The following is a 12,413-nucleotide window of genomic DNA, read 5'->3' as shown; positions in this document are numbered from 1 at the left end:
AGACCGGGCAGTGGAAAGGGAGAGGGGGGTAGCAGAATCCGGCCTGCAACTGCCCTGTTCCATTTACCTATTTATTGGTGTAATTTATACAATACACTACATTACGTAATATCTATAACAGTCAATGAGCGAGCAAGGGGCAGGCACAAAAGCTAAGAGAACATCTGCAGGCAGAAATGCTATAAAAAGAAAAGGTTGCATCTTTGCTTAGGGCAGCTAGATTTGGAAACACAGGGGGCACAAGAGTGAGGAAAATTCAGCGGTGGCTTGGAGGAAGGCAGGTCTGCGGTATTTCAGACCTTCCAAACACCAGGAGGACCCAGAGGCATCGTACATCCTGCCCATACAACTTAAAATTAGAGAAATGAGCAAGTGCCCAAGAGTTTAGCAGCGGAAGGAAGAGGCAGAAAAGGGAAGGAGGAGAGCCAAGAAGGGAGGCTGACTGACAGCTGCTGTTGATTCTCCCCCAAGAGCTGCTGACTGGTTGGAGCGTTGCTTCTACTGACCTGGTTGGGGCAGCTTCAGTGGACATATAAGGAAGCAGCTGCCCAGAGCACCAGGTCACAGAGCAAATGAAAAAGGAGGGCCAGGAAAAATGCAGTGAGGGAAGTGTTGTTGTTGTTGCTTGCTGTTGAAAGACGGTGGTGGACAGAGAGATCGGCTCCTGGGACCTGCAGGGAATGGGGTGGGTTTATTTTCCTGTCCGAAGACTGTAAGAAGTATACATGCTGCAAAGGGCAGGGGAAGGGGAAGCGGGCAGAGGCAAACGTGACATGAAGAATTCTTGGGCTGGACACAGGAAGCCCTTGTGGAAGCAAAATGGCACCGAGAAACAAGCCCATCAAGGAGAAGAATGCCTATTCTCTGAGGCTGCAGAAGATTCCAAGGCCTGTCAAAGAGGATGTCTCTTAGACGAAGAATAGCTGACATAAGATTTTGGCCTGAGCAAGCAGCCTCCAGAAGTTGTAGAAAAGTGCTAGAAAGAGTGCAGAGAAGAGCAACCAGGATGATTAGGGGCTGGAGGCTAAAACATACAATGAATGGTTGCAGGAGCTGGGCCTGGCTCATCTAGGGAAGGGAAGGACCAGGGGAGACAGGATAGTAGTCTTCCAATATTTGAGGGGCTGCCACTGAGGAGGAGGGGGTCAAGCTATTTTCCAAGGCACCTGGAGGCCAGACAAGGAATAATCATGGATGGAAACCGAACAAGGAGAGATTCAACCTGGAAATAAGGAGACGTTTTCTGACAGTGAGAACCCATGGAACAGCTTTTGCCTTCAGAAGCTGTGGAGTTTCATCAATTGAGGTTTTCAAGAAGAGATTGGACTGCCATGGTGCAGGGTCTCCTGCTTGGGTGGGAGTTAAAAACTGTTTCAAAAAAGACTTTAGAGGAGGCCTCCCCCAAGCAACACTCAAGGGTGGAAGGCAAGGACCAAACACAGAAACTTACTCGAAAGGATCGCATGAAAAAGAAGGAAGAGCATTATGAGTGAGGGAAGTCCATAAAGGTGCAAGGAGCCAACATGTCAGGATAGAACAGAGGTCTCCAAACTTGGCAACGTTAAGACTTACTCTACTCTACTCTACTCTACTCTACTCCACATCTCTTATCTTGGTAGATACTAAACAGCCCCAAGAGCCTTGAACTGGTTCAACCAACATGATTGACACAGGTAAACCCAGCTGGAGGAATACTGAAGGAATTAGCAGCGGAGATCGCAGGTCGACCCACTGCAATCTGCAAGAACTCCTGCAACCAGCAAAGTTCCGAAAGATGAAGAGAGCATGGCTGACCCTCCTTTCCAACTGGGGGAGGAGGGAGGAGGACTCAGGCAATTATTAACCCATCAGCTTGAGGTCTGTCCTGGACAAGGGCCTCGGACATATCTGTGAGTTCCTGCACAGCACGCGCCAGTGATCAAGAGCCTGCGTGAGCGGACTAATAGCGTCTCTTTCTTGATAGGGTTACTAGCTTAATTGACGGCAGGGAATCCCATGGAAATAATGTACTTTGACCTCAGCAAATCATTCAACAAACCCATGGTGTCCTTGTGAGCAAAATGATAAAATATCAGCTAGGTGGTAGAGCTGCTAAAAGCACAGGTAGTCCGCAACTTACAACAGTTAGTTTCGTGACCATTGAAAGTTACAATGGCAAAGTTACAACATTGTTCATGCTTATGACCATTGCATCGTCATGTGATTTACATTCGGAGGCTTGGTAACTGGTTCACACTTATGACGGCTGCAGAGTCCCGGGGTCATGTGATCACTTTTTACGACCTTCTGACCAGCACAGTCAATGGGGAAGATTCACTTAACAGCCAGGTTATGTCTCACTTAACCACACAAATTTTGGGCTCAACTGTGGTCGTAAGTCAACTACCTGTATTCATAACTGGATGAACGACACTCATAAATGTCTACACATCATCCAGAAAAGAGCACCAGGTGGACAGCCACAGGGGAGATCTTGGCCCCTGTGCTCTTCGAAGTTTTTAGGAAAGGCCACAGCCGTTGCAGGGGACACAAGCTTTGTCTTAGAAGCAAAAGAGAAGATCCAAAAGAGCTTAGAGGCTTGAAAGGTGGGTCAGAACTAAAAGAACGACATTCGACAGAAAGAAATGCACACCTGGGTAGCTAAAATGTAAGCCACAAGGACAGGATGGCGAGCACTTGGCTTGGCAGTCGTGCCTGGGACAAAGGATCGGGGCATTCTCCTAATCCCAGGTTGACTGTGACTCAGCAGTCGGATGCGGCTGCTCAAAGGGCAAATATGCTATCCTGAGCTGCACTGACCGAAGTAGAGAACCCAGATCCAGGAAAATAATGGCTCCCTCCATTCTGCCCTGATCAGACCAGTGTCTTGATTTGGTTCTGGGACCAAATAGGACTGTGACAAATTGGAGCAAAGAAGGAGGCCTGCCAAGATGGCGGAGGAAACCAAGTCCTCTGGGGAACCGTTAAAAGCATCTGGGTATGAATAGTCTGCAAAAAAAAGGCAGTGCACTTTTAACTATCTGAAAGATTGTCGGCCTTCACTAACTTTTGAGTTCTTCTCTGCTGTCCCTGAGGGCAGGACCGGAACCACTCGGTTGAAGCTACTGGGAAGTAGACCTAAGGATTTTCCAAAGCTGACAACAGTGGAATAGACTGCAGGGTCCCTCTTCCTTGGAGGTCTTCCTTGGAGGCTGGAGACCCACCTGTCCAAAGCCACTTCAACAGATCCTGCAGGTGGTCAGACTAGATCAGGGGTCTCCAACCTTGGCAACTTTAAGCCTGGCGGACTTCAACTCCCAGAATCCCCCAGCCAGCAAAGTCCTCCAGGCTTATAGTTGCCAAGGTTGGAGACCCCTGGACTAGAGGACCTCTGAGAGGCCCCCTCTTTGTAACCAAAGGGAAACCGGGAAAAGGAAGCAGGTGAAGGCAGCTTCCTGCCCTTTCCCATTGGTTTTCTTCGGCTCGGTTTCCTGAGGGTTAACAGGGAACATGGGAGCCCTGCTGATCTCAGGCAGGTGGACAAGAAAAGAAGGGGCCCCTCTTTGCTTGCTTGCATCACCTGAGGGCCCCACAGTGGGTGAAAGCTCTCGATTGGGGGTGGGGGGTGCTGGAAGGGGCCGCACAGCCGGGCAGCCCCCTAGATCCAAACTCTTAAGCCTCTCTCTCACCTCGGTGCCGATTAGTTGTCTTGTCAAACATCAGCATGGCATCGTCCACCTGCAAGAACAAAACGATCTGGGTGGGTGAAATGAGTGGCTGTTGGGTGAATAAAAACAAAATAATTGCTAGGAAGAACTTCAATGTTAGGCTACAATCATCTATTAGGTAACGTATTTAGGGCATTAGTAGAAAGTAGACAGTGATAAGCTGCTTAATTACCTATTCTAGTTTTAAGCACCAGGGGAGGAAGAGGAGATAGGAAGAGATTTCCCTGCAATGCCAACAGGTTGTCAACTTGTAAAACATTCCTAGTTTTCCAAGTTGCCATAGGAAAGAGGGTGGGGGGACCCCTTAAGGAGCATACAGCAAATGAACCAAGCTTATCTCACAGAGATTGTAACTGAGGCAACCAGGTATTCTGGGTGCGAAAATCTCCCTTGGACAATCTGAATTATGATACACCCAGAGGGGTGGGGGGGAAAACAGGGTCATAGGTGACTGTCAATTATGTATCTCAGAGTTTGGCTTCTTACAGGTCATGCCAGCGTGTGGCTCCTAATAAAATCTTTGCAGTTTTTTGGAGTTTGGCTTGAGGCTCATGATTTAATTAGGCTGATCGCTGGAATTTGGACACGGGTCTTGCTTGAACATCTAGAGATGTTCCTAGAAAACCAAGAGTAGTGAGCTCCTCACACACAACCCGCCCCATCTGCACAGATCCAGGAACGTCGCCGGTCATCCGTATTGGCTAAATCCAGAGCTGGTAGGAAGCCCTGGGTTTCAGTCCGTCCCTTGACAAGGAAAGCATCAGAGCTACCAACCATTGCATCTTCCAAGTCTAAGATGGTGTGTGCGTGTGCAGTCAATGGCAAATGCAAACTTTCCCCTTGGTAACTTATTTGTCTCTAAACCTTTTGAGGAAAGGAGATTTCACTCGCTATTCTAAGCATGTGTGAGAAATCCAGCCACAGCAGGAAAGGTGATAAAAGATGGACTGCCTTTGTCAGGCAGGAAGCAGCTAGGGGTAAATTATACCCAATGATTGCAAGATTGCTGGCAGGTTGAAGACAGAACAAATTCTCTGGTGTGAGATCACACAGCCTTGGGAATTGGGGATTCCAAATGTGGTAAAATGTCAGCTATGTGCAGCATTGGCTCCTTGTGCATTTCACCCTCCTTGGTTCAAAGGGAACTAAAGCCACGTCATCAACCCATTGGCTGGGCAAGTGGCAGGAGACGCCCCCAAATACAAGTGTTTATTGATTCAGCCTTCCCTCACTTGAACCCCGTCCCGGGGTTTGGGACTGCAACTCCCATCGTGCTCATCCAACAAGGCTGTGGGAGGTTGCAACAGAGGGACGCTAGCTGAGAGGGGGCTGCTCCTATTCCCAAGACAGATGAACTGGGATAACCTGAGGAGGGGCTGCCAGTCAGAAGCTAAAAAAAACTCAGGCAAGCTATACCGATGTTCATCCTTTACACAGCCCAACTCAGCTGTTCTTCATGCCAAATTTAATGTACCTCCAATTGCGTCAAACAGTTAATACTCATAACTGAGCCTGATTTTCTGAATTTGCACAATACACTGACCCATCACTTATATCTTTTATGTATACCAAGAGCTTATGCACCGAAGACAAATTCCTTCTGTGTCCAATCACACTTGGCCAATAAAGAATTCTGTTCTGTTCTGTTCTGTTCTGTTCTACTCTATTCTCATTCTATTCTATTCTCATTTTCATTCTCTTCTCTTTTCTCATTCTCTTATTTCTATTCCATTCCATTCCATTCCATTCTATTCTAATTCTATTCTATTCCTCCTCATTCTATTCTGTTCTATTCTCATTCTCTCGTTTTTCTCATTCTGTTATTTCTATCCCATTCCATTCTTCCTCATTCTATTCTATTCTATTCTATTCTATTCTATTCTATTCTATTCTATTCTATTCTATTCTATTCTATTCTATTCTATTTTATTCTAATTCTATTCTATTCCTCCTCATTCTATTCTGTTCTATTCTCATTCTCTTGTTTTTCTCATTCTGTTATTTCTATTCTATTCCATTCTTCCTCATTCTATTCCATTCTATTCTCATTTTCATTCTTTTCTCATTCCATTCCATTCCATTCCATTCCATTCCAATTCTATAAATTAACTGTGGACTACCAAAGGTGCAAAATGGCTGTCCAGATGACTGGGAGTTGTCTGGAGATGACCATGGTGGCTTCCTTCCAGGACAGAGGACTCCCAGCTGTCCTCAGGTGGCCACCCAGCTACAGCCAGAGGGGCAGCTCCTCAAGTCTTGCCCAGGCTGGTACCCACCCATGTCAGAACCTGCAACTGGAAGAAAGATGTTCCTGGTGGTGGGAGTGCCTTCCCACAGCCCTGAATCTGAGCTGTTCATCTTATTTCAAAATGATGCACCGCCATTGAGCATTTCAACTCAATTCCACTATTAGTCACAGAGCTCATGACTTCGGGCTTAGCTCAAACACCTCGCAGGGCTGCTGAGAGACCATCAATCTTGACCCACTTGAAGAGACCCCAAAGGTAAGAGACATCAAGCTGGGTTCTGGCTTATCTGTATAGTTTTCTTGGCAACAAGGTGAATTGGCTACTGTTTTCTTCCAGGACATTTTTTTTTACTTGATGCTACAGCCCTGGGATTTCCTGGTGGTCTCCCATCCAAATATTAACCAGGTCTATTTCTCTTTAGCTCTTTGGAAACCGGCCAAGCTGTGAAAGGTGCAGCCACGGAGGACGCAACTGCAACAAACCAACAAAATATTTGGGCATAATTTCAGAATTTCCAATTACCACGGTTAATGCAACTTGAGAGTACCAGTCGGGGAGCGAGAGACAAAGTATGTGCTGTAGCAAGCGAGGAAGCTCCTTTTTTTTTTTTGGTCCCCCCATCCCACCCCTTAATCTTGGACTTAAGTAGGTCATATTCCTATTTCTGTAAATACACAATCCACTTAACGTGGGTAGTGAATGAACCCAGTTTTACCTTGGCACAATATACTGAATCACAAACTAACTAAATGGGTTGAGTTTGCATTAACAGAGGGATACAATCAAGATCAAGGGAGGTACTAATATCACTCTATAAAGCCTTAGTAAGACCACACCTAGAATCCTGCATCCAGTTTTGGTCACCACACTATAAAAAAGATGTTGAGACTCTAGAAAAAGTACAGAGAAGAGCAACCAGGATGATTAAGGGGACTGGAGACTAAAAACATATGATGAACGGTTGCAGGAAGTGGGCCTGGCTAGTCTAGTGAAGAGAAGGACCAGCGGAGACAGGAGAACAGCCTTCCAATAATTGAGGGGCTGCCACAGAGAGGAGGAGGGGGATCAAGCTATTTTCCAAAGCACCCAAAGGCCAGACCAGGAACAATGGATGGAAACTGAACAAGGAGAGATTCAACCTGGAAATAAGGAGAAACTTTCTGACAGTGAGAACAATCAACCCATGGAAGTTGCCTTCAGAAGTTGTGGGAGCGCCTTCACTTGAGACTTTCAAGAAGAGATTGGACTGCCATCTGTCAGAAATGGTGTAGGGTCTCCTGCTTGGGCAGGGTGTTGGACTAGATGACCTACAAGGTCCCTTCCAACTCTGATTATCTGTTATTTGAAATATGCTGGGGGTGAGGAGAGAACAAACAAGAGCCAACAGTTACCAAACTGACCACATTGTATAAATGAGCCACTAGATTTTCAATCGACTGCGATAAGCAGGATATGAGTTGGAGGGAGAATTTAAAGTCTGGAGCCAGGGAGCTACAGTGACCATGAAAAGGCTGGCAATTCTGGGCAGGGTCCTGCAACAGTCCCCTGGGGCAACCCCTTAGCCGCTTGGCCACCCAGCCTTCCACAAAAGGCGTCTCGAGTCCAAAACGTGGCTCTTGTGTGGCAGGCAGACAAGTCAGGAGTGTGGATTCTTTAATCTGACTCTCACACAGAACATTCGAACGGCTCTCCTGAATGACGCAGGCCGGCCGGCTGGGGTGAGGGGAGGTGGAAGGCAGACAATGGGCCTTCTGTTCGGATCAGGCCTGGAGTCAACAGCCAGGCCAAGCAAAACCAGGCTTGGAAGCTTCTGAGGTTCTTGGGCGCTGGGCACTGAACGGCGGGCAAGCAGCAAAGAAGATTATCTGGTTTACCAGCAGGCACCTTGGGGGGCGGGGGGGGCAAAAAAATCTCTGCTGGCAGGAGGGGACATTTTAATAGCTTAGGGCATCTAATGCCAGGCCTTGTGTGTGGATGGGACTTTGTTGCAAACCCAGGAATGCCAGATTGGCATCCTTTCTTTCATTTCGGCTTTCCCACAAGCACTTCCAAGCCTCTGGTCTCAGGAGGCTGCCAGGGTCCAGATTTTGGAAATCAGGCCCACAACCAACCCTCTGAGCACTTTGAGATTTGGGTGCCTTCGAGTCGACGCCTGGTAACATTCATGAGCGTTTTTGTACAGCGTTTTTGGAAACGGTTTGCCATTTCCTGGCAAAACTAAAACTTAAGGTTTCCCATTTTCCAGCCTTAACCCGTACCCCCAAGCTGGCTGTCCCGTCTGAGCTGTATTGCCTCCAGAAACACATTGCAGCCCGAGAGCCAAAGGTGGTCCCCGAACGCCTTGAAGAAAAGAATGGGGTGAAATGAATGCAACGGCTCCAAAATTTGAGATTCCCACAAAATTCTGGCCGGTGTGGGGTGACAGAGGAAGGAGGGCCCACACATCAGCCACGAGGACGGGTCCTGCACCGCTGAGACCAGGCGAAGGGCATTTCGGGAAGAGGCGAGGACCGGGAGGTGGCAGCCAATGGAGTCCCCAGGTCAGCCCTGAGGACAGCCGAGGCCTCTTCCTCTTCCAGTGAGCCTGCCTGTCCTAGCCGGCTCCCGTGTCCATGGAAACTCAGGGATTAGCCTCCCGGCGTCCAAGCTCAGGCGTCCGAGCACTAAGCATGAGTGGCAGGCCCTGGTGGGGGGCTATTGTGGCAGCTGCTGCTCGCTGGGCGCCCCGCTGGCCCGGCCCCTCTCGGCGCCCTGCAGCTCCCAGCTCATCGTCCTCCGGAGCCTTTCTTCCTCCAGGGGCGGCACTGGCGGCGAGAGGCCTAGACAAAAGAGTCTGTCGGGGATGGCTTCTCCTGGGGCCGGTTGCTGTGGCAACCCTGCCCTCCAATCCCAGCTGCTGGATCCGATTAGCGCCTGCTTGGATACCCTCTTCGCAAAGCGGTGCTGACTGGGGACACAAAGGCAGCTTGCTGGGGGGAGCCCTGGCCTTTCCCCTCACCAGAGGGCCCAGGGGGAAGACCGCCGTGTCCCCACGCCCTGGGTCACCTTCCCCGATGCTGCCTGGGCCTTTGTACCTCCCCTCCCCAAGTACCCTGCACCACTCCCCTTCTTCTTCGAGAAGGCCCAACTCGGAGGACCCAACCTGGCCCTGAAGGGCCGGTGGTCTTCAAAGGGGGCAGTCATTTAGTGGCCCCTTCAGAACCAGCCAGAGGTCACGGGGGCAGTGGTCCAGTCGGACTAGTAAGGCTGGCTCTACTGCTCCAGACCGGCTCAGCCCTTTCCCAATTTTGAAATGGGGATCCGTGTCTAATGACAGAGGCCATGAAACTAGTCTAGCAGCCTCCGTTTATGCTACAACAGGAAGCATAAATCAAAGAAAAACACCAGTCGGGTCTTACAGACTTATTGTTAGATGTTGCTCATAAATGGAGATAACATCCACACATTTATCAGATCCAGAGATGTCTGCAGAGTGTGGTCCAAAATATTAAGACAGCTTTGCAATTGAACCTCTGCCCCTTTTTATAGCGATTGCACCCTCCTGGATATATCTTGACTTTTTTGATCGATGAAGGAGACCCACTGACTCAGAGGTCTCTAACGTTGGCAACTTTAAGCCTGGAGGGCTTCAACTCCCAGAATTCCCCAGGCAACCTTGGTAACTTTAAAGTTGCTGGCGGGGGAATTCTGGGAGTTGAAGCCCTCCAAATTTAAAGTTGCCAATGTTGGAGACCCCTGCCCTGCCCCTGTATATTCCTATAATACTTAATCCTGGCTTACAAAAATCATACCACGGATACAAATGTTACATTTCTGTTATTTAATCTTAATCTTAAACTATAAGGCTACCGATTGTTTACCAGGGTTAAGCCCCATTCCATATAGAGGGGCTTCCACACAAATGCTCCCCAACTCCCAAAAAGAACCTTTGCAGGAATAGAAGCCTCACCTAGATACACAACCCAAAGAGGGATCAATCTGGATACGCAACAGTAATCTCTTGGGATTCAAAAACCAACCACCACTTTCGGGCCACCAGCCAGCCCCCATGGGCGACCACAGCCTGGTTTGTCCCACTTCACTGACTGTAGTAAAGCTAAGAGGGGGTGCCTGCCTGTTCCACCAAAGGGAAATTTAGAGACCTGTGGGCATCAAACTGCCATAAAGCAATGAAACAGCTCTGCAAGAACCTGAAGGCAGGACAAGCAGCAATGAATGGCAACTAATCAAGGAGAAAACCAACCTAAAAGTAAGGAGAAACTTCCTGACAGTGAGAACAATCAACCAGTGGTGAACAGCTGGCCTCCAGAAGTCATCTCCAACACTGGAAGGTTTCAAGGGGATGATAACCACTTGTCTGAAATGACATAAAGGTCTCCTGCCTGAGCAGAAGGTTGGACTAGGACAGCGGTCGCCAACCGGTGGGCCGTGAGAAAGTTTTGGTGGGCCGCAGAGAAATCTCACCCCCAAAGCAATTAATCCAGGCTGCGCAGAAACATAAGGCTGCACCACCCACATGGCCCACAGGAACCGTCCCCGCCCACTCACTCCTTACCCAGTAAACTTGCATGCTAAATTGCTCTTTTTCCTTTTTCCGACCATCATCTGTTCTGCTGTGCCGGGAGATTTAGATTGGCTAGGAAGCAGGAAATGGTTGCATTTCTTGCTTTCTAGCTAGTCTTTAGATCTTCGGCTCTGCTTTTAAGCACAGCCGAACCTCCCTTAGGACTGAAGGTTTGCTTTCAAGCAAACTCAGTGCAGACTCACGGCAAACAAATTTTATGTGACAGACTCAGGTAGCCGATGGCAGATAGATAGATCACTGAATGATTCTGTGAGCAACTCAATCTGCCTGTCTGCTTTGCCTGATTTTGGGTAAAAATTGCTCTTTTTTATAAAAAAATTCAATATTTATATAAATATTAATAATATTTATATACAAGCCATGCCCAGCCAGTCATATGACCAAGCTACACCCACAAATTAGGCCACACCCACAGAACCGGTTAGTGGTCCCTTGGATTTAAAATTATGAGTTCCGTGGTCCTTGAGGTCCAAAAGGTTGGCGACCCCTGGACTAGATGACCTACAAGGTTCCTTCCAACTCTGTTACTCTGCAATTCTGTAAGAACCATTTTCCCCCTGAAAATAATCCACTTATTTTCTGCTCTCCTCTCCAATGGTTCTCCTAGAAATCCAGAGAGCAGCCTGCGTCTCTGCTGCTTTTTATTTTCCCCCTGCCATATAAGGGGTGCCACTGGGTTACTGGTAGGTCGTGGCAATGAGAACCAAGAAACCCTCCATCTTCTACCCGGCTGAGCTCGCCTCGTCTCTTAACCGTGCCGGGGAGCCCAGACGGTCTCAGCTGGCTCCCTCCCTTCCAAGTGCCACCTGGAGCACACTCATGGCACGAGTCAGGATGCCCAGCCTGGAAGGGGCTGATCTCCTCAGATAGCAGCCAGCCTGTCCAGGGAAGGCTCGGTTATCAGATGACGTCACCGTCCCAGGGAGGAGGGGGAGAGGGAGGGGCCCTTCCAGCATCTTCTCTTTCCCAAATGATCCATCTCTTGGCGTCCTGCTGAGCCGGAGATGCCCTTGAGCAGTGTGGGGCACGCAGGCCCAGAGTTTACAGGCAGGAGGTATAAATAGCAGCTCCCCTTGGAGCATTTCCATTGGGCCTTCAGACATCCTCTCTGGAAGTGGACTCAGAAAGAAGCATCAGATGGGGCTTTATTTTTAAAAACGTGCCAAGGGAACGAGGCTTTCTCCCCGCCTGTGCCTGGGTTGGGGGCCACGATGATCGGGGGGCGGGGAGGTTCAGGGCTGCAAAGATACACAAGAAGACGCCTTCTAGTGGCTGTCTGTAGTTTTGCAGGTGTCAGATCCGTCTATCTACCATTCTTCAATGGAAGAAGAAGGGGGAGGGAGTTTGATACAAGGGGGAGGGAGTTTGATGTAACCTGAATATCTTAAGCCTTGTATTGAATCTGTATAACTTGCACATGATATACAACTGGGGACTGGAGCCCAGATGCCTGGAAATTTGTCACCTCTTGGAGAGATAGCAAGAGAAGAAGGGGCCATAAAAATTCCAACTCTGAAAGGAACTTCCTGGGATACTTTCCTCCACTACGGTCCCAGAAAAAAAGGGGGAATTAACATGTTGCTTCTTTGTATTGACGAAATCCACACCAGACTAAGGGGAGGGGTTCTAACTCCCTTTACCTATGCTGCATGCCTGGAAGGATATCAGATCCTGCTTTGAATGTGGACTTGCTGTCTTCCTTTTCAATAAAGAATTCCTTTTGAAATACCCAGCTTTCAAAAGTTCATTCTTATCATCTGAAGGGAAGAGAGTCGGGGCCTTACAGCAGGTCAGGTCTGCTGGCTGTGCCCCAGAGGGGTTTCTAGGAGCTGCCCCTCCTCTCCCCACGGATCAGCCGTTCAAGGGATGTGC

The 12,413-nt window shown here is 48.7% G+C and overlaps 1 protein-coding gene across 4 annotated transcripts in view; it reads right to left on the bottom strand.

Moving 5' to 3' along the window:
- Positions 1-12,413, bottom strand: part of MSI1 (musashi RNA binding protein 1) — a 59,801-nt gene that overhangs the window by 14,655 nt on the left and 32,733 nt on the right. For all 4 annotated transcript variants that reach the window (XM_026689358.2, XM_026689357.2, XM_087943086.1 and 1 more), the window contains exon 7: positions 3,669-3,717. In XM_026689358.2, the coding sequence (XP_026545143.1) occupies positions 3,669-3,717 (49 nt within the window). The remainder of the gene's footprint in view (positions 1-3,668; positions 3,718-12,413) is intronic.

The sequence above is a fragment of the Notechis scutatus genome, chromosome 13 (genome assembly GCF_049901735.1).
Source record: "Notechis scutatus isolate UNSWTSFEM ecotype Mainland chromosome 13, rNotScu1.2, whole genome shotgun sequence".
NCBI lineage: Eukaryota > Metazoa > Chordata > Lepidosauria > Squamata > Elapidae > Notechis > Notechis scutatus.
Note: the sequence above shows the minus strand (reverse complement) of the source record. Positions and strands in the feature narration are given on the sequence as shown.